Source organism: Thermobia domestica, chromosome 13, assembly GCF_964235325.1.
Source record: "Thermobia domestica chromosome 13, izTheDome1.hap1.1, whole genome shotgun sequence".
In the NCBI taxonomy this organism is placed as follows: Eukaryota; Metazoa; Arthropoda; class Insecta; order Zygentoma; family Lepismatidae; genus Thermobia; species Thermobia domestica.
This window is the reverse complement of record NC_137466.1, coordinates 88,854,604-88,880,514: the sequence shown is the minus strand read 5'-3', so window position 1 is coordinate 88,880,514 and position 25,911 is coordinate 88,854,604. Positions and strand designations below refer to the sequence as shown.

General features: G+C 37.0%; 1 protein-coding gene across 2 annotated transcripts in view; it reads left to right on the top strand.

Moving 5' to 3' along the window:
- kra (basic leucine zipper and W2 domain-containing protein kra) overlaps positions 1-25,911 on the top strand; it is a 60,616-nt gene that overhangs the window by 5,586 nt on the left and 29,119 nt on the right. For both annotated transcript variants that reach the window (XM_081736039.1, XM_081736040.1), the window contains exons 2-7: positions 3,684-3,755; positions 4,153-4,329; positions 9,370-9,473; positions 10,885-11,067; positions 13,128-13,249; positions 14,160-14,262. In XM_081736039.1, coding sequence (XP_081592165.1) covers positions 3,695-3,755; positions 4,153-4,329; positions 9,370-9,473; positions 10,885-11,067; positions 13,128-13,249; positions 14,160-14,262 — 750 coding nt within the window. In that variant the 5' untranslated portion in view covers positions 3,684-3,694. The remainder of the gene's footprint in view (positions 1-3,683; positions 3,756-4,152; positions 4,330-9,369; positions 9,474-10,884; positions 11,068-13,127; positions 13,250-14,159; positions 14,263-25,911) is intronic.

Here is a 25,911-nt window from a genome sequence, read left to right as displayed (position 1 = left end):
AAAAACTGTGCCACTTTGTTTTCGTATCGTACATTGCTGGTTTAACTGGAAGAATTGTAATTCATGACTACATCAAGAAAATCCAAAGAGAATTAATTGCTACCGAAAAGCATCGTATAAAACTTCAAGATACAAATTCTATTTTACTTCATGTGGACTTCACTGAAAACTGGACTATTATTCTGCAGAGTGAAATTGAATTATCACCGGAAAAACGAGCAAATTTACGCAGTTATTATTATCAACAACTGCCAGTTTTGTTGTAATAAGTGACGACAAACACACGATTCGGCTCATGTACTCATAGCCATAGACAAGATTTTAAAAGTACACGAAGAAAAGCGAAAATACAGGTTATAGAAAAAGGTTCGAAAATGTTAGAAATAAGTGTCTACATTTCCCAACCGTGTTAAGATTTCTGATGGTGCTGCATCCCACTTTAAAAATCGCTTTCAGATGTTCGAGATGCAGACAGGTCCGATAAAACAGTGGTTTTTCAGTGAAACAGGCCATGCAAGTCTCTGGGACGGTAATTGGGGGAGGGGGTTGTAAAGAATTTGGCAACGCATTATAACCTTAGCCAAAAACATACACATTATTAAAACTGCAGAAGAATTCGTGAGTATAGTGCAAGTACAAACTTCGGGTATTACTCTCGTTTTGTTGCCTGGAACTGAAATGGACAATTTCCGGAAATAATAATGAAAAAATGGAAAAGTGTGCGACCGGTAACTGGTATTCAACGAAGTCAGCTTTGGCTTTCGGAAAATGGCGAAATTTTTATCAGTAACGGGTCACCATGAACTAACTTCATGCTTCCCCCAAAATCGAGCTTCTGCAATTCAAAGTGTAGATTCAAGAAGCTGCAAAAAGGAACTTTCGTTACATTCATATATGATAACTAGTGGTGGGTAACGGAAATATTATGAATAAATCCTGAATTACGTGAAGTTGAAGTGCTGTCTGTGCTTCCACATGGACCTTCAAAGGGTACGGGTTTCCAGAAGAGCATAAGAGAAGTGAAAATAAGTGTCTTGTGACTATCGACAGTGTGCTGCGAGTTGTGAGTGCACGAACACCTATTGGAGCTTCTGCACGATTACATGCTGTTAGCGAAGAAGACACTAAGCAAGCAAATGATTGGTTCATGTGGAAAAAAAAAAAATCAGTGAAATTTTGTTTCCCAAGACCATTAGAGGTAAGCGAACTTAAAATTTGTGTGTTTCGTAATCGTAATTTCCACCTCAGATTACTTCGGTTTAAAAAAAACGAGGAGTAGGGGAGGCTCATTTTACTATTTCAGAGCATTTTTGATCAAAATAATAAAAAGCAGTCAGGAAAAACTTTTATTCTTCATTTAATGAATGTGAACCACAAACATCATCAAATCGTTGCACTTTTATTGTTTCCAGTGTTGCCAACTGTAACAGAATTAACGAAACTTCGCTAACTTCAAAAGGCTGTAGTTAATTCATGAAGCATTGGTCAAGAATGATATTTGGTATGTTTATTATTCATGTAAAGTTGAACCATCTGACAAAATTTCAGAATTTTAAAATATGTTGTTTTCGAGAAAATGGCGATTTTTGAAGATTTTACAATTCCTCGATTTTTTTCCTCGACAAAACGGTTGCACACAGAAGCGATACAATTTTTTTTCTGACAGCGGGTAACTAGGTCTTACCAACCGTGAAAACAGAATTTTAAAATTCGAACCGGAAGGGCTCGAAAAAAATTCGCAAAATTAGACTTTTCAGGTAAACACGTTCATTTGTTAAGTTATGTACCAAAAGATATGCACACGCAAACCAAATATAATATAGTTTTATATCCCTATCTACATACCACAACAAGAATTATAACTCTACCTGTCTCCATAGCTGAATGGTGGGGCTCCAAAGTTGACCATTTTCCATGTCTTCTACAATTCATAAATTGTACTCCCCGTCTTTGATGGCCCATTACTTGGCGGGAATTTTTTTCGACAAAACAAAAAAATATGGGTCTCTTAAAAACGTCTAAATGCTATAAAAAAAGTTTCAACAATATCTGAGATGGTGATGGTACAATTTTACTTTTTTTTTTTAAAGTTGAAATGGAAGGCACCATATATATATATATATATATATATATATATATATATATATAAAATTAGAATGTAAGTTCCATTCTTCATACCAGGTGTTGTATAAGAACGCAAAACAAAAGCTGAAAAATTCCAAGTTGCCTGAGTTGTAGGCCTAATAGAATCAATTCTGGCACCACGAGTACCAAATACAAGTTTAATTATTCGCTTAGTTGGAACACTTATAACCGTAGCTGCCTCATTGACACATCACTTGTACTTGTCACGAGATATATAGGGGAAGTGTATGTAATTAACTGTATCCGTATATGTGGGTACTTGAATATTCGTACCATCGGTAATTAATGTGCGTTACACAACATTATTACGTCAATGAGTAATAATAATCTAACAGCGGCAAGGTTTTCATGAAGTGATTGCGTTTATAAGGATGCCAAATTTATCTGTATTTAGATTTTGAGAGTGATTAGAGTTTGTAATTTTACAAGATCAGGAGTAGGAGGAATTTTGTCCTCAGACGCAAGCAAGGATTACTCTTATAGAAGTTCCGATTATAAGTAAATTATTATATTAAATTTGTAGCAGTATATAATTATTTATGGTCCAAGAAGAAAATAATTTTTACTTGCACATTTCTTGAAATGAAATCTCTAGTTTAACTGCCTGCACACATGCCCGTTTGGCTGATGATTAATGAAATTTATTTTTTGTGAAATGGTGGAATGAGAATATGGAAGAAAGAAGGAAACTTTTTGCGATGTTTTCAACCGCAAACTCGATTGGCCCGGGAACAAACAAGAGACTCCCCTCACACCAGAGATAAGCGCTCTGGCCCGGGCCCTCAAACAATAAAAATCGGCAAAATAATGCTAGTGCAGGTCTTCAGAAGAACAACAAAATTTACATTGTGTAGAATACTCTTGATGTTTTCACTTTGATACAAATATCTGCATGCTGCTAAAATTAATATAGACAAAAAAGCTTCTTCTGTAACATTACGGGAAGTTAAATATAGCGTAGAGTTAGGGGTATTCAGAAATAGGTTTTCACAGTATTTGCAAAAGTTGTCATTGATTAATAATGCGTATTATTCCGATAGTTTTTAGCGATATTGTAAACTTAGATGCGAAAAAAAAAAAGGAAAAAATTCAGAAATATACTATCCTCAAAATGAAGGAGAGAGAGAGATTAATACTTAGAGAATGCAAATTCTCATTTTGGAAAGCAAGAAATGTAATCTTGCTTAAAGTATTTGGCATTTAATTTCAACTGAAAATTTGATACGAAAACGAAGGGATTTTCATTGTTAATGCATTTTACGTATTGCTTATCACTTTACAAGATTTGTTTGCAAAGATAACTATCTAGGTTACAAATGTTGCTTTGCCAGTTGTAAACGAGGTCAAGTATAAAAATATGCTGGCAGTATTATTCAGTGTTAAGTTTCTTTCTGACACGTGTATTGTTTGTGAACAAGTGAAAAGAAAGTATCCTCTTTTTAACAAGATAATAGCTATGTACATTACTTGCATTTTTAGTTAGTAAGGTTGTATGAATAGATTGATTATTCAGGTACTTGATTTCTTTTCCTTTATAGCGAATTATTGTATGAGTCAGAAAACAGAAAAGCCAGTATTATCAGGTCAGCGCATCAAGACCAGAAAAAGAGGTAAGATAATATCTTTACACATGCATAGCTGTTCGATTCATGTTACTCTTTTGGCTTGTCCTATAATTGAATAAATTCTTACTGTAATTGTCTGAAAGGGCGTGTCTGCCGGTATTTTTAAAAAATAAGAGGAAGCAGCTTGTTAAAACATTTAATGGTGAAGTTAGTATGATTTTAAGTGATAATCTGTTGGCTGTTGCTATTATACTTTTTGTAATTTTCTAGTATATACTTACGTTTGTTCTGGGTCTGTATTACGTAATGATTTTTTTTAGGCAATACATAGTGAACTTCAGTTTGTAAACTTCAGATTCTATCCATTTACGTGTACATAGGGTAATATGATAAATCTGAATTATTACAATGTATTGAATTCTTAATTTTCATTTTCTATTAGATGAAAAAGAGAAGTATGACCCTGCAGGTTTTAGGGATGCTGTACTGCAGGGTCTTAACAAAGCTGGGACTGACTTAGACGCAGTGTCTAAATTTCTAGATTCAGCTGGATCAAAATTAGATTACAGACGTTACGGCGAAGCTCTCTTTGATATTCTTATAGCAGGAGGCCTTTTGGGTAAGTATTTAAGAAATTTATTAGTGTTGTTATTATTTTAATGTAATTTAACAAATACGTATGATTAGAACAACTCTATACCGTGTACAGAAGTCCTTGTATCATAAATATCATTCTCCGTTGGAGTTCAAAGTTGTGCATGTAGTGGTTCAGTGTATTAATTAGGTAGTATTTTCTTCTTATTAATTTATAAGATGAATTGCGTAAATTAAATTCCAGCTTCCACAAACTTACCTCATGTACCGTAATCTTCAATTGTGTGTCAGTTTGTAACTGTCATATTAATTTTTAAAAAAATCTACGGCAAGTACACTACATATTAAAAAGTAAACTGCTTGCTTGAAGTAATACATGAAGAAAATATGTAAAATATTACATGTGTTGCGTTTTTTGAATGAAATAATAGACTAGGAACTGTAGTGGTATATTAGACGTAGTCCATATCAGTTCAGGCAAAGAAAAAAAATCTTAGTTTAATGTAATTGAGTTTAACGGATATTAAAATTCAGGACAAAGAAAGAGAACCTTTTTGTTTTCTCGAAAAAATTCCTGGCCCGTGATATAGGCTGCCAAAGATGGCGCCATTTCGCACGTGCAAATTTTGGCAAAATAGGGTCTGGGAGGGGAACAAGGTCAAAATATTTTGTTGCTTTTTGTTTTATTAAAACGATATGCTTCGTTTGAAAATGTTTCCAAGCTCTCGTGTAATAGCCTTCTGAAATTTTTTTGAAGAAAAAAAGATAATAAACTTTCGATTTTGTGACTGTTGATTAGTACCATACAGCACTAGGTACTCTGGGAAAAAAATTATAAGTAGTTGAAAATTTTGCCATAAATTAAACCAGTTTCCATTACCATATTCTTACATGTTGGCCTCGTGAAATGAAAATCTAATCTTATTTGACATGGCGTCTTAATTCTGCATAAAGATAAGTAACGCACACACCTAATCAAACATATTAAAGCTTCCAAAATATATGTGCCAAGTTCCAGAACGTTAGAGGTTCCAAAGCAAAGCACTTCTGTGCACTGTCCTTAGAACTGAAATTAGGACTACCATAAACTGGAAATGTGTTCAACGGCATCAGTATCTTTATATCGTCGTATGATATTGAGTGATGTGACAATGTTAAACCTGTGGGAACTGGGACACCCACATCGCGAATTTGAAGAGAGCACTGGTAGTGATGTTACTGTCTTACAGGTTGAAATTATGTATATCCAGTAGCCGGTCCATATGGTAGCATAAAGTTCACGATGATTTTAACTCAAAACTAATATCTATCACCCCTGTAAGCCACCCGTTGGTAGTCATACACAGGTCACAAGCATTTTTTTGTAGGTTGTGAATCTGATTATTATTCTACCGTTTCTGAGATATTGGTTGGACAAGTAAAATTTCTTTCTTGATCTTTTAAATTTCGTGCAATGTAAGTTTGCCTAGCACTGAGAGTGCAGACATGTGACTTCTGAATTTCTTTCACAGGAGTAGTTTGGTTGACCATTTTTCTATTTTCTACTGGGGAATTCTTCAGCTTCCACTTTAGGCAACAGGATGGGGGCTCGTGATGTATATGACTTTACCACTCTTGTACAATTCTCGTAGCTGTACTTGGGCTGGAAAGATTTTGTAGCGTGGTGCTTCAGCAGGCCGTCTACACCATCGCAAGGCCCCTTCCCATGACCAGTAGCACTGTATATCAACTCCATTGAGACAAGCGACTTCAAACAGTTGGTAACGATTTTTGAAATGAAATGTGTAGGGGCACCATTGAAATAGTGATTATCTTTTCTCCCTGTCATCGTAGCTGTTGAAGAATTTTGCGTATTGCCAACAATGTACGTGCTGAGTTATGTTCTGTCATCATTTATAACTGCAGCATTAGCGTGATCATGTTTCGAAAATATGCGACTCCTGTAAAAATTGAAACTTGGTCATTACTCCAGTGGTATTCTTCTACTTTGTGTGGTAGAATCATATACCAGTGTCAGCAAAATCAGTGAAGGATAAACATAGTTGTTCAGCTTCTACATGTCCGTTCTCTTCTGCAATGCGATTTTCTCAAATGTTGGGTATTAGTTACCGCTTTCACTTTCCTCCTTCCCCCCCCCCCCCCCCATGTTTCATACGAGGTGTATTAAAAAAAAAAAAAAACGAACGGACTTTATATGTTCTTGCTGCATTGTTCATTATACAAACTTTCTATCACTATCTCCCCTCTATTGTTAATACACAGTTGTCATTCTTCCTTCCAATTTTGGAATGTCTGCAGAAATAACTCTTTTTGATGGCGTGCAGTACTGTCGTCGCATTTTCCTGGATTTCGTGTGTGGACTGAGTACGACGTTCTTTCAAAGTGGTTTTAAGTTTGGGAAGCAGAAAAGGGCCTGTTGGGGCCGTCTGGAGAAAAGATGCGTGGAATACGACAGTTTTTTTGCCAGTTAATTTGCAAGATTTTTACTCAGGACTTGATGGCAAAGTTATACATTTATACCAGAGTTACAGTTAACGACAATTTTCACAAATTACAGCGCGCAAAATCTCAGCATGTTGGTTGTCTGTTGATGTAGAAGATTATCCAGTTCTTGGAACTTAGGCAACCGAACTTCTGTCCCCCGTAAAAGCTTAAACCAATCAATCATACCACTGTTCGGGTCATTCAGCTATCCGTCTAGACTTGGTTCATTATTTGGAGTGTTCCGTAAAAGTTTTCCCCAGTTTTACGCAATATTTCACAGACTCGCAGTTCCTCCAGCTCTTTTATTGTTACTATTTCTTTAATCAAACAATCAGCTCATGCACGACGTTACTCAATGTGTTTTTACTCTACAACTAACTCATAGATCGGAATATAATTAAAAAAAAAAAAAAAAAAAAGTTTACCAAAATCTGCCGCTGTGCGCGCACGGGAATTGAAGCACGCCGCCTGCAGCGGTTGGCCGGTTATTTTCAACACTCCTCGTATGTAATCTCAGAGGTCTTGTTTTCCAGGCCAAGTATCTGTAAAGCGAGTTCTTCCTTTCCGGGTAGTCACCACATTCCAGAAACAAACAGGTCTCCCGTTATACATTGCAGTGCTAACATTACCCATCCAACTAAAATGTCAGATGTCATGTCTTCAAGTAAGTTGTTCTAAGTTACCACGCAAAGCTCAAAATTGGCACAATACACACACAAATTTGAAATAGTTTATTGGTATACAAAAGACAAAAATTTGATTCAGGCCACGAACTCTGAGCTTTGTCCAAAAATGGCGGGGTAAGATGAGAATTTAACAATTAGATATTCTTAATTGTTGAATTTTAAAGTCACGAAATTTGGTATACTGAGAAGTTATTTACAACGGAAATTTGAGGGACATCCTGTATTAGAAATTAATATAGAAATGTAAGTTTATCGATGAGAAACAGAATTAAGACCTGTGTTAATCACTTAATATATTACTTTATATATTCCCGGCATTCAAGGAATAAACTTAATCAATCAAAATATAGCATATATCTTAATTTATTTTGTGTGCTTCACGTTATATAAAACTTAATTTAGTTTTACCTATATTTAAGCTTTATTCCTTGTTCTGTCTACATTGTTATGTGGTTTGCCTTTTTTTATATTTTTCTTTACACGACTAGTGTTGATATACGAGGAAGGATTAATAGTAACGCACATTAATTTATGTAGAAGAAAGTATAATAAGTAACACTCAGACCAGAACCAGCCGTAACTTAAATGGCTCTCACATTGATTGATGCTGTTACTGAACACACGGCATGTGCCAAATTCGCAAGTTGCACAAGGCCCTCAAAGTTTTTGCATCACCTGGAAATGTTACTCGCACAGTCCATATTTTCTCTTCATAGTACACACACAATTTCCGTGTTGATTAAAAACGAAACCCACACACTGCTCGTCAGAAATAGACAACTAAAGTGACCATTGAGAACAACCGTATGTGGATTAACAGTGTAGCATTCTCCCAGCATCATGAGGGTAATTGAGAATCTAGAAGAAAAAGGTCGTGAGTTTTGATTAAGGAAACCAGCATCAGCGGCAATGGTGTCCGCTACATGCCGACGAAGGTAGACTTATTAAGCTTCTCGGGGTACTCGTGGCAGGAGGTTTAGTGTTGTATTGTACATAAAAAATTACATAGCTTAGAATTTTATTTTTAATGTGGTTTGTGTGTTTTTCTGTCACAGTTTATAATTAAGCACTCTGTCGGCAGGTCTGGAAAGATTTTTTCCATGTTTCCCAATCTTCAGCTCCTTTTTAAGTTCGTAATATTTGCTTCTATTTTTCAAATCCTAGATCAGTTGTTGTTCTTCCTACCCGTCGCTTTCCTTTCGGTTTTTCCTCTATGGCGTTATGAAGATAATAATTTGTTCGCAAGATATGTCCAATCCAAGTGGCTTTCCTATGAATAATGCTGACTAAAGTGTTCTCTTGTTTCCTACTTGTTTTAGAACCTCTTTCGTTTCTTACTTTCTCTGTCCATTTATCTTCTCCATCTTCCTCCAACACACAATGTTTATCACTAGTTAAGTTTCAAGTGGAAATTTTTGAGATACGTAGATCTGCTAAGTGTACTTTAAGATTGATAGAAGAATAAAAGCACAAACTAAATACAACTTTCTTACAAGGCTGTCTATAATGTTTATTAAAAATTAATTAGAAATGTTACAGTTTCGGAAGTATATCACTTCCTTCTTGAGACTACTAATCCAAAGATTTCAGTTGGATTAGTAGTCTGAAGAAGGAAGTGATATACTTCCGAAACTGTAACATTTCTAATTAATTTATAATAAACAATATAGACAGCCTTGTAAGAAAGTTGTATTTAGTTTGTGTTTAAGATAGACACAAGGCCTTTTTATCATAATATCCAAGAATAAAAGATGGACACAGTTTATTTATTTAAACAAATTATTCCATTTTTATTATTGTCTGTCTTGTTGACAAGTGTCTAGGTGAATTAGACTTACATCAAGACTATTGATCTGCTTTAAATCTTTAATAACTTTTCTTTCCTTTTCATGCAGCTCCAGGAGGATCCATCATTCAAGATGGAGACAAACCTTGTAAGACCAATATTTGTATCTTTGATGCCGCAAATGATATGGAAACAATGCGAAACTATGAACAGGTTAATAAATCTTGATTTTCATATTTTAATATGGATTGTACGACCTTATTTATGTTGCTCTTAGCATTGATAACCTTGCTTTCTTGTGTGTAGTATGGTTAGAATCTGTATCCCAGGAAATAAAGCTAACACTGGAAACTGGGAAACAGTTAACATAAATTGTATAACAGCTTTTAGTGATATTGGTAATGCTGTTAATATTGTTGTAGAAACATGGTAAGAGTAAGAATAAACCCTTAAAATGCCTTATATTATTGATAAACATAGGCCGAGTAAAAAGGAGTGGCAACACTGATGCCACATGACAGGCGTCAAGTATTTAGTAGCTGATAATGTAAGATTAGACAAGCAGGTGAGAGCGAGGGAGAACGATTGTCTTATTCAAATATTAGTGTGTCGTGAGGTAGAGGCGGAGATTTCAAATTCCTTAACAAGATGAAATGACATTTTAACGTTCCACGATAATCAATCTCCTTTAGGCTAAAGAAGATGGATTATTAAAGTGAATTATTGTGAAATTAAATTTTTATGCTCTCTGACCGGGAATCGAACTCGGAACTCGAGTAGGCACACATGTTAGCCACTAAACCAGCTGGCAGACTCTTAAACAAGATATTTACTAAAGCGAAGTAACGTGCGTCGGTCATAATTTAAGTGGCATGTGGTCGTAATGCACGGGAGTTTTGTGGAACTGCGTGGAGCATGCAGTGACAAAGAATTGCCATATCGAACAGTTGCGCGATGAGTGAAACTTACAGAAAGGCAAGGATGCCGTACAAGACCTCACCTACAATTCAGCTCCTTCATATCCTGTTCAATATTATCGTTTCAGTTTCCGTTAAGTTGGTAATTTTTGGGTTATCCACTCAGAGATGCAATAATGGCACCACCATGCAATTGCACAAAATTTACTGACCACTATGAAAGAGATGGTGACAACCTCCCCTTGTATCGATATAGGCGAAATCCGGACTTGTTTGAACTACACTTGAAGAGGCAATCCAATGGGCACAAGCGTCCTGGATTTCCTCGTTTAAAGATAGTACGTCCTGCAAGATGATCATTGTGGCTACAACATATAACAACTTCGCCGAAGTGAAAGAACCACTACGTGGGAAGCATTACAACACTACTTAATTATTCCAATCGTTTCGGGTTTATATCGAACAATTCATTATTATTGCATGCTTAGAAACGTCTTTTTCATTTAGGAATTTAGTAAAACTACATTGGTTGGCTTTGTTTCTTAAAATTTAAATTAGTGTTGAGTGGCAAATCTTTTATACGCAACTAATGGGTTTTGTTCAGCGAAGTGTGGCAGATATAGACCACTGAATCTAGAACATTTTTTTATTTATTAAATGTAACCAATACAGTATAAGAAACTAAAATGTTCTTTATGTATTTCTAGGTGTTCATCAAGCTTATGCGTCGTTATAAATACCTTGAAAAAATGTTTGAAGATGAGATGAACAAGATTTTAGTCTACCTGAAAGGATTCAATGAGTTAGAAAGAATTAAACTTGCGCGTATGACAGCACTATGGATCTCAAATGGTTCTGTGCCTCCAATGGTACTCTTAGTGCTTATAAATGTAAGTAGTGATTTCACATTTTTTGAATCTACGTAAATCACCCACTAAGTGGCTTGAGGAATTCTCAGACGTAGTGCCACAGAATAAAACAATTCACAATTTTATCCTGTCCTATACTAGCTTGTCAGCTAGAATTAACCAGCCTCCCATTTCATTATCCTCTTGTATTATCCACTTTGCATACCCAAAGACTTTTAAGTAGACTTCACAACCAGCATAATATTGGTCCCTACACTAGTTCAGTGTTAATATTTGTAATAAATTTCAGTTTAAATTTTTATATTTTACATTTGAAATTTGTATTATTGTACTCAACTTTATTTGCTATTAACGGAGAAACTAGTTTAGGTTTATTTCGACATAATGTTTGAAAACTCTTGATGTGAAACACCCTTCTGTTCCCCATGTAGACGCAGGCTGAAAGATGTAACTAGCTTAGTTATTTTGTCCTGATCTACTGTTTGGACAACAAACTGTCTTTAAATTTAGAACTTTATCCAGATTGCAAGTTCGGAAACACGATGGTGTGGCTCTCGGAAGAAGATGAATGTTCTTCAATTATTTTGTATTGGTGTCGGCCATTTACATGACAGTGGTGGAAACGTAACAAATCAATGCATCTTGGAGCATATGTTGAAAAGGGTTTTATAACAAATACTATTTAATTGCGTAACCTATGTTATATATTGATTATGATATTTTAATGACAGCGGAGGATCCATGTCAGTATTATTCAGCGTTAATAGGTACCACTAATATAAACACGTGCTCCAGATTTCTATGTAAATTTCAAAATTTCATTCAGTAAACTAGCTAATTTAGTTCTGCCTAATATGACGATTTAGGATTAAGTAGAACAATTAGCATATCAAACGTTTAATATCAGAAAGGAAAGAAGTGGGTGGAAACATTACTTCAGTTGATTGCGTCTGTAAGATTTTTTTTTTTTTTTTTTTTTTTTTTTTACTGAACGGTTTCGGCCACTTAAGCTGTGGTCTTGTTCACCAGGGAAGTTACACAATTATGTTTGTGAAGTAATGCGATGTTAATGTAAGTAAAAATCTTAGATGCAATCAACGAAAGAAGTGTTTCCACAAATCATTTTTAATAATTTGATTAGAAATGCGTAGATTACTTATCATTCAACCTTTCATATCGGTTGGATGAAAACAGGGTCTGTTCACGGTGGTCTTCATTTTCTATGATCAGACACAACTCTTGGCGTAGTCTGATTGTGTTTGACCGTTGTAGTGTCAGCTTCAGTAAAATTAACCTTCAAATAGTATCAGAGCTCGTGTCTCATGGGCTCGATGTTACATAACGAAATAAAGCTAGATTAAGCAAAAACTATGCTAGATATACAGGGGGTATCAAAAGTTCGGGACCAAGGCAACTCCATTATGAGCAAAGGTACGCAAAAATGGAGAGAGGAAAGTTGGAAATAGCTGGTTTTTAATCTAGAAAGGCCGAGTTTTAAAGAGTCGCGCCATCCGTTTCGGCTTCACAGTGGTAAGGCGTCCTATGTTAAATGAAAAAGCAATGTTCCGGTTAAGCAATCACTTATCTTGAGTCTTTATGGTACCAACCGTACCGTTTGAAAACAGATTCGATGTGTTTTGGTTCCCTCACAATAATCTGCACATTCCAAGTGTAATTGTTGCATGCTTTTGTTTCGTTTAAACATGTGTTGAGTTTTTCATTCCATTTAACATTGGGGATCTTACCAATGTAGAGCCCAAATGACTGATGCGATTGGGAAAACTTGATTATTTTAGATTGAAAACAATCGATTTCCGACAGCTTTTCCCTCTTCCCATTTTCCGTGTCATGTTTTCATAGTTTTCAAGCAAGTACATTGCTTTTCATGTCTCATTCGGGAATCGTCTGTTCTAGCTGTTACGGAAAACTTATGTACCAGAACGTACAGAAAACATTAAGACAGTTACACCTATACGAAGATGTATTTTCTTTAGTGCAATGATGATTTCCTTACTTTTGGTAGGATATTTATAAACAATTTTGTATGTTCCATGCTAGAGGCAATTTGTTTTATGTTTTAGGAACATCTGGTGAAAGATAATCTTGCTTTGGACTTCTTGATTGAAGTGTTTGTTACATGGAAGAAGGAAAAAGGACTGACGAGTCTCATGGGAGCTCTGAAGAAAGCAGGGTTAGAGGGAAGGTATGATGGTCTTCGTATATTTTGTAGTAAGAAGTAATTTATTGACATTTATTCTGTATTTATCAGTTATTGTAATCCATGTTCTAATTTGCTTCCGGGACTTAAGCTCCAGAGAGAAAAAATAATTACTCGCTATATAAAAGCAAACATTGTTACGTGTGTTTGTGTTAGGGTGTGCTTCTACAGTATTTTGGAAATCTCACTGTTCGCTTATTTATGTCGTTAGAAGTAATTACTCTGTATGAAATTTGAATGAGTGGGAGTTGATTAAGTAGAAAATAGTTAAAAACATTAACGTATTTACATTAGTAAACACAATTCCTTGAGACTTCGTTTCACTAGTGTAATGTTTTTTAGTTTCCTAACAACATTGATACAAGCAGCGAGAATTCGACGTTTATTATTTACTTGTTCTTTATTATTGTATTTTATTATTTAACAAATCTGTAACAGAATACAAAAAAGTACCTTTTTTGAGCTCATTTACGGTCATATAGATAGTTTTAGCGAAATCTAGATTTGATTCCATGACTTCCAACATGACAAAGTAACTACATTTCTGGCTGGGTATGCTGGTCAGATGCGTGAAGAACAGTACTGAGGTTGTAGAATGCAAACGCTTTTCACATTTAAATTTGTATATCAAGAAAATAGATTTTCCACTAAAATTGAAACACTTCTTCCTTTGTAGCGTCTGTGATTTCCTCAATACTAGAATGCTTATCATCTAGATATAGGAAGAAAAAATATAGTATATAGTTTCTGGAAGAATTATGAACAACTATAAAATTTCCACCAAGAAAAATAAGATTCAAGCAATAGTAGTGTTACTGAAAATTATTGGCAATTCCCTTCAAAAGTTTTTGATACTGTAAACGTAGTCTTTATCTAATATTCTCTTCACTTCTAGGTTGATGGAATTCTTTCCTGCTAATAAAAGAACAGAGGAGCACTTGAGAATGGTATTTGAAGACAAAGGACTCTCTGAAATTGTGAAGCTCCATAAAGCTCAAGTAAGGATTTGCCTCGTACTGTGCATGTTTGTGTCTGATATAAGATTGGCATTGATCAATTAATTTCGTTATATCCTTGATTCAAAAGATTAAAAAGGTAGTTGAATGTATATTGTTTTTGTGTAACCTCTTGACTTGTTATATGGAAGGTTTAACAGTACAGCTCAGTGTGGGTTCAAGATTTCTTGATTTGTGTGTTTCACATGGTCAGATAGTGATCTCGCTACTGTCACATTACAGAAGTTATGCCTATAGATTTTTCTCCAGACTATGCTTCTTTCTAGTGTTCGTCTTTTCACGTGTCTCGCATTCGCCCTTCCTTTCGTTCTCTGTAAATAATGCCGACGATGGCCAGAATCGAACTTCCATACCTTTAGGTTTTCTTTTCATCCTCTGATAAGTAGTTCAGCCTTGAAAGTTCGTTTTAAGAGTTTGTTCATTCGTAATCTCATGTAAAGACTATTTTCTTGTACGACGTACATATTAAAAGTAAAATAAAAATTTCCCAAAATTGTGTTAAACTCCTGTTTCGGTTTTTTCCTTGTTCCTTCTAACAAGGCGTTTCTCCAATCTTATATTACGTGTCTAATAATAATGTGGTCATAGTTGAGGCTCTCAAGTTCTGTTCGAATTTGTCTTTTGAAGAAAGAAAGAAAAGAAAAAGGAAATAATTGTTAAAATATTGGGCGAGGAAATAAAATTACAAGTTATTTTACGTTACGTTCGTATGCATTCTTGTAATTACCTTATTTTGGTTTGTATATCGATTGAAAGAAAGGAAGAAAAAATGGAAGAAGGTAACAAGTTAATCTGGGGTCAGGATAAACAAATTATATGTACAGTCTTGTTCAAAATATGTATGCTACTACCTTGCATTACAAGGCTATATTCTCTCAATTGTACGTAGGAAATTCTAAAACTTTTGCTCTAAAGAAAATCTATATTTAACTTAATTCCAACTGTAGATAAGAGTTCAGAGCTTTAGAAAGAGAGGTGGATGGCCAGGTCATGTGCTGTACATTGTGCACTTAATTACGTAAATGTTGAGGGCAGAACTATGATGCGTACGTATTATACCAAGTAACAGCTATATGAAACTAGATATCACTTATACGAGGATACGAATTACATCAATTATCGGTTCGATCGGAAGTCTCTCCAAGTTTACAAATCACATGGAAAAATTACATCATACAATATTGATAATTTACTTATAACTATCTTTTTTTTTTTTTTACGAAATCCTTTTATTTAGCTTACCTAAATTGTGTAGCACCTTATTGCGAGGATTTTTTTAAACCATATTTTCCACTCCAGCACATTATGCAGGTTGGTTCAAAAACATGGAAGCGATCAAATAAAAGGCAGAATTTTAAAGTAACACGGTATGTTAATGTTACAAATGAGGGGGAAAACTTTTAGGATATATATGTCGATGGCCACTATATTGAAATCCGCCATTTTGAATTCGCTTTCGTTTACTTAAATGGAAACCATGTGTTGTGATGCCTTGTTCTTATCTGAAGTTTTCTCAGTAATTCGCTGTGCTTGTTTTTGCTTTAGTACTTACCATAACGAAGTTACGGGTGTTTTTTGTTTTTACGTCAGTCACATACGACACATTTCTCCCGATTAAAGGATGTGTTCGATATGTTGTGTTCATTCCGTTGAATTGTCAGTCATTCTTTTATCCCATTCATCCAAACTCTTGCTCAAAGTGCTTTCAAATATGGGTGCAGACGCGTTTGTTATATGTTCCTTTAGGTGGCCAATATCCCAAACTTTAACTGAATACACAATGAACATGAAATATACTCAAAAATCTAGGAAAGTGAGGTCAGGGAAACATAGTGGCCTATGAACATCACCAGGTATACCAATTCACGAGTTTGGAAAATGCACATCGAACACAATTTCCATAATGCGGAGGGCACCATCGTTGGTAGAAGACAAAATGTCCAATCTTCAGATAAGAGAGATGGCAAGATGTCTTCCAGCATGCGACGGTATTCGATTGCTGTTCAAGGTATCATTGATAAACAAAGGACCCACAACGCGTGTCCTCAAAACACCATCACTTTTCCAGGAATGGCAGCACATGCTTCACATCAATGGGGATTGATTCCGACCAATGAACATTCTGTTTGTTCACCTCACCAGAATTCTAAAAGCTAGCCTCATCTGTGAATAAGACATCGTAGGCGAGATGAAATTTTGGCTAACTTGCCCTGTTGCGAATTCCAAATGCCGATCGGGGTCATCCGCTAACAGATGTTGATGCACTTGTAGCTTGAAGGGGTGCCACTTATGCAGGGACAGAATACACATAACGGATGTACGACCAACATCACTTTCCTAGGACGAACGATGAATGCTTCGATTGGGACTCTTGTTAAATGCTCCCAACACTGCTACTGACGTTTTGTCAGTCGCCATGCATCACCTTCTTGATTTTGGCTTGTTCGTCACCTTTCCCCAAACTTTCTTGATCAACTTGCTAACTGTTGTGTGGCTAATGGGTACCTTAACTGACAGACGTTAAAATCATCAGCAATGACCCTTGTGCTTCGCCATAATGACATCAGAACGATTTCAGTGCGTTCTGCTTACGTCACAGCCATATTGTTTGTCATCTGAAACTATATCAAGCAAATGAAAAAAAAAAAGTCAGAACTTCGTTATGTTAAGTGATAAGAGCGGAATCAAACATAGCATTGAATTTGAGAAAATTTTATGAGAACAAGGTATAACAACATAGTTTCCATTTAAGAAAATGAAAGTGAATTAAAAATGGCGGATTTCAAGGTGGTGGCCATCAACATCAAATGTCCTCCACCTATACTACTAACTACAAGTGTTACTTTTGCAATTCTTTTTAGTCCTGCCCTTTATTTAGGTGTTCCCACACTTTTGGACCACCCTATATACGTGTAAATGTGGTAGTGCATATTCGAACTTACCTTTCAGAAGAGAGTGAGTGGACAGAGCGTTAAGATAAGACCACGAAAAGTTCTATAGTGTGTGGAGTTGATAATCTGTGTGTGGATAAATAGGGAATCTGGGCATTGCAACATGTAATTGTTAATGCGTATAGTTATAGGAGTTTCGGATTTCATATGTTAAATTGAGCATAGTGGATGCATTTTAGGAGGTAGATAAAATTTGAAGAAAAAATCACAGTAAGTATACTTCCTATCTTCTGGGATATTCAATGACCAAATTGGTTTTAAAAATGAGGGACATTCTGCATTAGGTTTTTATCGTTTCAAGCAGAAGCAGGAAGTTTCATAGATGCATTCTCATAAATTCGGTGTGCAGGTCTACTAATGTTAACTTCTTTCTTTCACCGTACAAATGCTCTCTCAGAAGAGAAATTCGATTACACCACGCTATTGCTTGTTATAAAGTATTTCAGTATTGGGTATACTTTTTTTTTGGGGGGGGGGGTCACAGGGCTTGAATTGTGAAGTTTCTGGGACGATAGAGGATCTGTATTATCACACCCTAGCTATTCACTGCATCTGACTCCGTATGATTGCTAGGCACGATTATAAATTGCCGCACTGTGTAGTGCTTTTCTTTACTGAATTTCAGAGTGACTGCTCTTAGTCCATTTCTTCACAACAGTTTGTCGGAGGCGGTTAAGAAACTTGTGGAAAATGAAGAAAATCTTCCTGCGAAAAACGTTAATATTGATTTTGCTATACGCCTTTAGGAAGTATAAACCAATAACTGATTTGAACATTCTGGATTTTCGCTGAAATTAGAGAAAATATCTACAGATTTTTTTTTATTAGCTTCTGGTGAAGTCAGCATTAAGATACAAAGTGACTAGGGTCTGATGTTGAGGTATGATCTAGTTAAAAATAAAGTTGAAATTAGAAAGATTTTCAATCAATTCAAAATGTATAGCGAATAATATAAAAACAAATTTCAGTAACAGTATGGCTCAGTGAGAGAAGAAATCCATGATTCATTAGGCACGAAATGCTCCTACTCGTTTTGCAGAAGCAACAAATCAACGATGAGAGGGAGGAATGAAGACAGGAAAATAAAGATCATTTGGAACGAGCTTGAAGCTCAGAAGACTAAAATAATGAATGATATGCGCAGTATTGATGAGGAAATATAACATTTGAAAGAAGTAAAATGAATTACGTAATACTATTTATTTTTATCCAGAAATATGTTGTTAATATACCGCAGCCAGTTTTATGTACATATATCCACCCTTAAATTGTTTTGTTAGTTGTAATATTTATTCCTTGTTGTGTTAATTTTATATTAATTAGTCGTTGTTGATAATGCACCGTAATGACTTTCCCTTCCGCATAAAAACCTAATTTACGTGAGTTATCCAAATTTTGCTGAACATTGTTCATAATTCAGGTAACTTTGTGCATGGGCGTGGGGAAAAAAACGGAATATCAGATTTAAAAACGTACTTGTAAGTGAAACATCTTTTTATAATTTAGCCTTATTGTTCTTTTTCTTCTGGACAAAATTGCACTGAAAATATGTAGAAAAATGTACACTGTGAATCTTCGTTAAAGAATTTTCATGTGACAGTTAGCTACACAGTTCAAATATTAATAATTTGCAAAGTGATAACTCCGAAATCTTTATATCGGGTGTTGCAAAATAAGTGTTACAACTCTTGGGAGATGACTCCTGCCACTGAGACAAAAAAGTTCTCTTGAACTTTCGGCTATCGGACATAGTTTCAGATCTACAAAGTGCCGAAAGCGTGGGAAATTACTTTCGGACGCCAATAGTTCGGAAACTATCCAACGTAAAGAGGGCGGGTAAAAAATTCACTGAAAAAGTCATACCTGCTGTCTTCAATTGTGCAGGTTTCACAATCCTACCATGCATGCGCAAGGGATTCCCCAAAGGAACGTAGGGAGACCCGAATTAGCTGCCAAATGAAAATTGGTCTAAATGGATATGAATTGATAGGGTTTCTACCAGGTAACAATAATTAGTTTGTATTAAGTCGATATCTGGAACAAATACAAAATGGTGGACACCTTCATGCCCGTTGTGTGTGGTTGCATAATCGCCACATACGGATGCTGGCCAATAGTGACGTTCTGAGTATTAAGTGTAGTGAATTTGTACTCAAATGCTCTAGAAAGACATCTGGAGTGTCGGTAGAGCACAACAGATGAAGCAGGGTGATTCACATGTGTTAAAACACGTAACAAAAAAATGTACTCATACTCAGTAAACGTGAGTTCGAAGCGTCGGAAATGTTAGGAATAGCATCAAGAACATGAACCATTGCCAATTCACCAATAATATTCCCTCAAACCGATGTGTACAGTTGCATACCAATAAGGATGCAACAACTGACGCCAAGTTAAAATCGTGCAAGGGGACTCACTAAGAAACTAGGGAAACCAACGGAATGTCACTGGTAGGATCGCAGGATCGATATTGAAATGTGGCCTCTCTCTCTCTCTCTCTCTGTGTACACAAATAGAGTGGCAAATCAGTATTACAATAGTGCGTTTTTGGATCATGCAACATCAACAGATCTACTGCAATCTTTTCTCAGCGGACTGTGTCCTCCTCCTCCTCCGCCAAACAACTTGCTGCAGGTGTCAATGGATGGGCCCAATGTTAATCATTGCTTCCTGAAGAACTTGGAAGAAAAACAATGAAGATTTCCCAGATGGAAAACAAATTTGGACATTGGTGTGTGTGTGGTTTACATGTTATCAATGGTTCAATCAAAAGTGGTATTCAGTCTGCTGGATGGGACTTGCACAGTTTTCTTCGTGATATATACTATTTGTTTTGTGATTCTCCAGCTTGTCGTGCAGATTACACTGCTTCCACTGGTAGCAAGATATTTCCTTGAAAACACTGTGCAATAAGATGGGTAGAGAATGTAGCGTGTGTGGAACATGTTTTACTTATTTTTGATGACATAAAGCAGTTTGTACGAACAAATAAAGAGATCAAGAGTAAACCATTTAAAATTGTTGTGGAAGGTACAGGCGATGCTTTCATGAAGTGTAAATTATGTTTCTTCAAGACTGTCTCAGCAGAGTGTGAACCATTTTTAAGAAAATTCCAGAGTCCTGAGCCATTTGTTTGTTTCCTGTACTCAGAACTTCTAAGTCTTTTAAGGAATCTAATGACTCGTTGTGTCAAACAAAACAGTATGAAACTTGGTGACAGTGCAGTGAAGCTTCTTGCATTAGATTTGACATCCAGTGCAAACTTGTTGGAAGTAAGAAAGGTAGACATTGGTTTTAAGACAGAAAAACTACTGAAAGAGCTTAAAGCATCAGATAAACTATCTTTCAGGCTTGAGTGTCGAAACTTTTTGCTGGGTACAATCAAGAAGATTGTGGAAAGGAGCCCTCTGAAGTACAAACTGGTATGTGCTCTGTCAGCTTTGTATCCCAGTCTACAGAAGAACAATCCAGAACGTGCTCAGACTAGGATGAAATGCATTCTACAAACTCTACATGAGCATAACAGGATATCTGATTCTATAGCTGAGAAAGCAAAGTGCCAGTTTGTGTCTTTCTGTACTGAAATCCAAGGATACCTTGCAGTTGACTTCAGAGAATATGAAGAGAAAATGTGCAGCACAGGTATTGTCCAAGAAACACGAGTATGCTGATTTGTGGCATATTGTGAAAATGTTTAATTTTATCTCACGGCAATGCTTCAGTGTAATTTTATCTCACGGCAATGCTTCAGTGGAGGGCAGGTTCTCAGTCAATAAGACACTTATTGTAGAAAACCAAATAGAAAACTCTCTAGTTGCACAGAGGTGGGTGCATAACCAATTATGTACTATGAAGGTGCAGAATCTGTTCCCATTGATCGAATAATGCTTTTTTCAATTCGTTCAGCTCGGAGACGGTATGATGAATACCTTCAGCAGAAACGAATCCAGAGTGCAGAGAAAAGTAAAGTCAAAGCTGAAAAAAGAAAAGTATGTGCTGAAGTCAAGAAAGTAGAAGCAAAGAAGAAACAATTGGAATCATGTTATAAATAAGAACAGGACGCTCTCGTACAACAAATTCAAGAACTGAAAGCAAAACATAGTTCTGTTTAAAATGTGTGTAATATATATCTCAGAACTGTCACTGTTAGGATTTTCTTGACTGTATATTTTGTTGTTTTGTCAAGCCAAAAAATAACTAATTTCCAATGTCAAGGTATGTGGTATTGTATCATACATATATAATATTGTTATATACTTAAATATTAAATTTTGTCTAAATTGTTGAATATAAAAATACATAAATGGTAATTAAGGGAGTGTGATGGACGGCTATGGGGATGGTGGAGGGCGTTAAAAAAAGTGTATGATAGGACTTACCACATATCTTCCCATTGATATTCAAGAATTGAAGTCAGGGAAAACAAGAATTTGAGTCAGGGAAAGCCAGGAAAAAGAATCCACTTTTCTGTGGGAACCCTGCACTACTGCTAAGACACCGTCCCACGTGCGAAAAATAGGAAAATAACTACTCGGGTCTTGAATCTGAGGCCGTGGTCTCCCAGCAGAATTGGAAACTGCGACCACGTGCGCAAAAGCGAGCGCTCTAGCTTTGAGGCTACAAGGGAACCTCCCTTTCTTTGTATTCATTTATTTGAGGACTACCCACTTTGTTTGGCAAGTGCTCTTGTACAGCCTCCCGACATGCTTGTTTCATTTTGTTATTCCTACTGCACGGTTGTAGACAATCAGGGCTCTGACTTTTTTTTTTCCTATTTCTCATGTTTTATTTTCCATATGTATGGTGTTCCAGCAGTAGTGTTACATGTGCCGAATTGGTTCATTTTCATCTTTCTTGGAATGTGCACTGTGAGTAAGATACGAATTTCTGGAGGTATTTTCCTATATTTCGAGTACGTAATATGTCCCAGAAGACGTGGGACATGATACAAGTTTATTATTTTCACGCTTTGTCAGAATTTGAACCATGGATTAAGAGATTTTTCATATGCGTCGACTGTGGGACAATGTCTCAAACAAAGAGGGACATTGATACAATCGTGTTCTAGTTACGTTCTACCAAAAAGTGCACCAGATTAATAGCAGAATATACGACGTTATTTTCCTATTTTTCGTACGTGGGACGGTGTCCCAGCAGTAGTGGGACATGTTGACATTTGTCCATTAGCTACGTGTTGGTATCAACACACATTGGCCACATTTCAATATCGATCATGCGATCCCACTAGTGACATTCCTTTAGTTTCCCCAATTTCTTTGTGAGTCCCCTTGCACAATTTAAACTCGTCCTCAGTTGTTGCATCCTTATGGGTATGCAACCGTTCACATATTGCATTAGTTTGAGGGAATATTATTGGTGAATTGGCAATAGCTTTCATGTCCTTGATGCTGTTCCTTACATTTCCGACGCTTTGAACTCACGTTTACTGAGTATGAGTGCATTTCTGGACATTTTTCTTTACTTGTTCTCACACATGTGAATCACCCTACTTCATCTGTTGTGCTCTACCGACACTCCAGATGTCTTTCTAGAGCATTTGAGTACAAATCCACATTTAATACTCAGAACGTCACTGTTGGCTAGCATCCGTATGTGGCGATTATGCAACCACACACAACGGGCATGAAGGTGTCCGTCATTTTGTATTTGTTCCAGATATCGACTTAATACAAACTAATTATTGTTATCTGGTAGAAACCCTATCAGTTCATATCCATTTAGACCAATTTTCATTTGGCAGTTAATCCGGGACTCCCTACGTTCCTGGGGGCCGCGGTGGCTCAGTGGTAGAGCGTTCACCTCTGGTGTATGGGGTCCCGGGTTCAAACCCTGCTCCCGCCAAGTGAACTTTGTGGTGGACAAACGCCGTGTGCGTGGGTTTTCTCGGGGTTCTCCCGTTTCCTCCCACTTTCTTCATTCCACCATTTCATTCATTTCTCATAATCACCGTCTCCTTTAGCCTAACCGGCATAACCGTGGGACGTAAAACTCACAGATTTCATTTTTTTTTTCCTACGTTCCTTCGGGAAATCCCTTGCGCGTGCATGGTAGGATTGTGAAACATGCACAATTCAGTACAGCAGGTATGGCTTCCTCAGTGAAGTTTTTACCCACCCTCTTTACGTTGGATAGTTTCTGAACTATTGGCGTCCGAAGGCAATTTCCCGCGCTTTCGACACCTTGTAGATCTGAAAGTATGTCCGATAGCCGAAAGTTCAAGAGAACTTTTTTGTCTCAGTGGCAGGAGTCATCTCCCAAGAGTTGTAACACTTATTTTGCAACACCCGATATATATATATATATATATATATATATATATATATATATATATATATATATATATATATATATATATATATATATATATATATATATATATATACACTGCTCCACAAAACTTAAGCAACTCGAAGAAAGTGGCAGAAAATAAAACGACACCATCACTGCACCAAGTATAATGAAGAAACCGACGGTCTAGATGCACAATGCAACACAAGTGAAGACGAACAATACAGTTAGGATGTACAGAGTAACCAAAAAGTTCAGCACAACAATACCTCAACATGTGAAGCTGGATTGTGCGAGGGCATATTCAGTCAATATGGCCTCCATGCTCGTATGTGACCACCACGAACAGCTATAGGCACGACATCTGGCCTCCATGCTGCAAATCAGAGTGTTGATCAAGTCTTGTGGCAGATGTTGCCACTCCTCCAGGAGAGCTGCTCCCAGGTCAGGGAGAGTGCCTGGTGGTGGACTGTACTGCACTATTCGCCGTCCAAGAGCATCCAACACATGCTTGATGGGATTCAAGTCCAGCGAATATGCAGGCTATGCAATACGCGTAATGTCTTCGCTCTCCAAATAGTCGGAAACAAGATGTGCACGGTGTGGGCGGGCATTGTCATCCATGAACAGGAAGTCTGGGCCAAATGCTCCGCGGAAATTGCGCACATGTGCATTCAGAATTTCATCCCGGTACCGTTGTGCTGTTAAAGTGCCATGTTGCACAATATGGAGGTCCATTTTCCCATTCAGCATAATTCCACCCCACACCATAATGGAACCACCGCCATAGGAAGGCCGTTCAGCAATGAAGTTTGAATGATAGCGTGTTCCTGGCTCTCTCCACACTAAAGTCCGACCAGAATCATACGACAAACTGAATCTCGACTCATCGGAGAACATGACACGCGCCCACTGGTGTTCCCCCATGCAACATGTTCCTGACACCATGTGTAACGCGCACGTTTGTGCTCCACTTTCAATGGCGCACACAGCACAGGCCTTCCTGCATAGAGTCCTGCTCTGTTGAGCCGACGACGAACAGTTTCACGACTCACGCGTTGTTGTGTAGCCTGAAACAACTCATTGGCCAGTTGAGAGCGTGACTCTTGCCGGTTACGTTTGGCAGAAATTGTGAGAAATGCGTCATCGACGGCCGACGTCTTCTTCGGACGGCCTCCTCCATGACGTCTACTGACTTCATCTCCATTTTGGAAGCGACTCCACAGCCTTGACACAACGCTTTTGTTCACGTTGAATTCCTGCGCCACTTCCACTTGCGATCGACCCAATTCCAACCGCCCAATTATTCGCCCGCGGTCAAAGTCACTCAAATGTCGTCTATCAGTCATTGCAAGGTGTGCCCCACACAAGAACCACTAACACAATGCTTGGAGCCTCGGACACTACTAGGCTGTGGTGTACGCCTCATGGCATAATTTGTTCACCGCGCTTGAAACGGTGTTGCTTATGCAATAGAACGTGTGTTCGCCTTGCCTGTGTGTCTCTGACGCGTCTCTGTGTATGTGCATGCCACTAACCAGTGTTGAGTGGGCCCCACACGTCGCTTATACTACGTTCTCTCGGGTTGCTTAAGTTTTGTGGAGCAGTGTATATATATATATATATAGTTGCTAATTTTTAATTTATACGTCCAGTTCCTGATTGCATTAATGAATTTGGTTTGGGAATATGGGATATAAGTTACAGTGCATAACTAAATACTCGGTTCCTCGGATTTCCCAATCGTAATGCAGATGTAAGAAATAATCTAAATTTTTTCAGCAAACATCCAAATAATTGTGATAAAATGCAAAACATTGTTCAAAAGTCAAATGTAACTCGAAGGCACGTAGGGAGCCGCGGTGGCTCAGTGGCAGAGCGTTCACCTCTGGTGCATAGGATCCCGGGTTCAAACCCTGCTCCCGCCAAGTAAACTTTGTGGTGGACAAACACCGCGTGCGTGGGTTTCTTCGAGGTTCTCCCACTTTCTTCATTCCACCATTTCATTCATTTCTCATCACCGTTTCCTTTAGCCTAGCCGGCATAAGCATGGGACGTAAAACTCAAAAAATGTCATTTTTCATTTCGAAGTCACGTAATGCTATTCTAATATCCAGGTTTAAGAGCAAACGCATCTTGCACATTTCAATGAAGAAAAAGCTAATAATCAATGAATCTGTCGTATCATCTGAAGGAACTTTTGGAGCGTCATCTTGTGATGATAAATCGATTAATTCTGGTAATTAAACAACTTTTTTGTACGGTAATTTAATGTTACGTGGATTTTGTATGAAATGATACCGATGACGATATGATTTACTTCGAAATAATTAATAGATTCATAGGTAAATCGAGAAATGCTTAACAAATT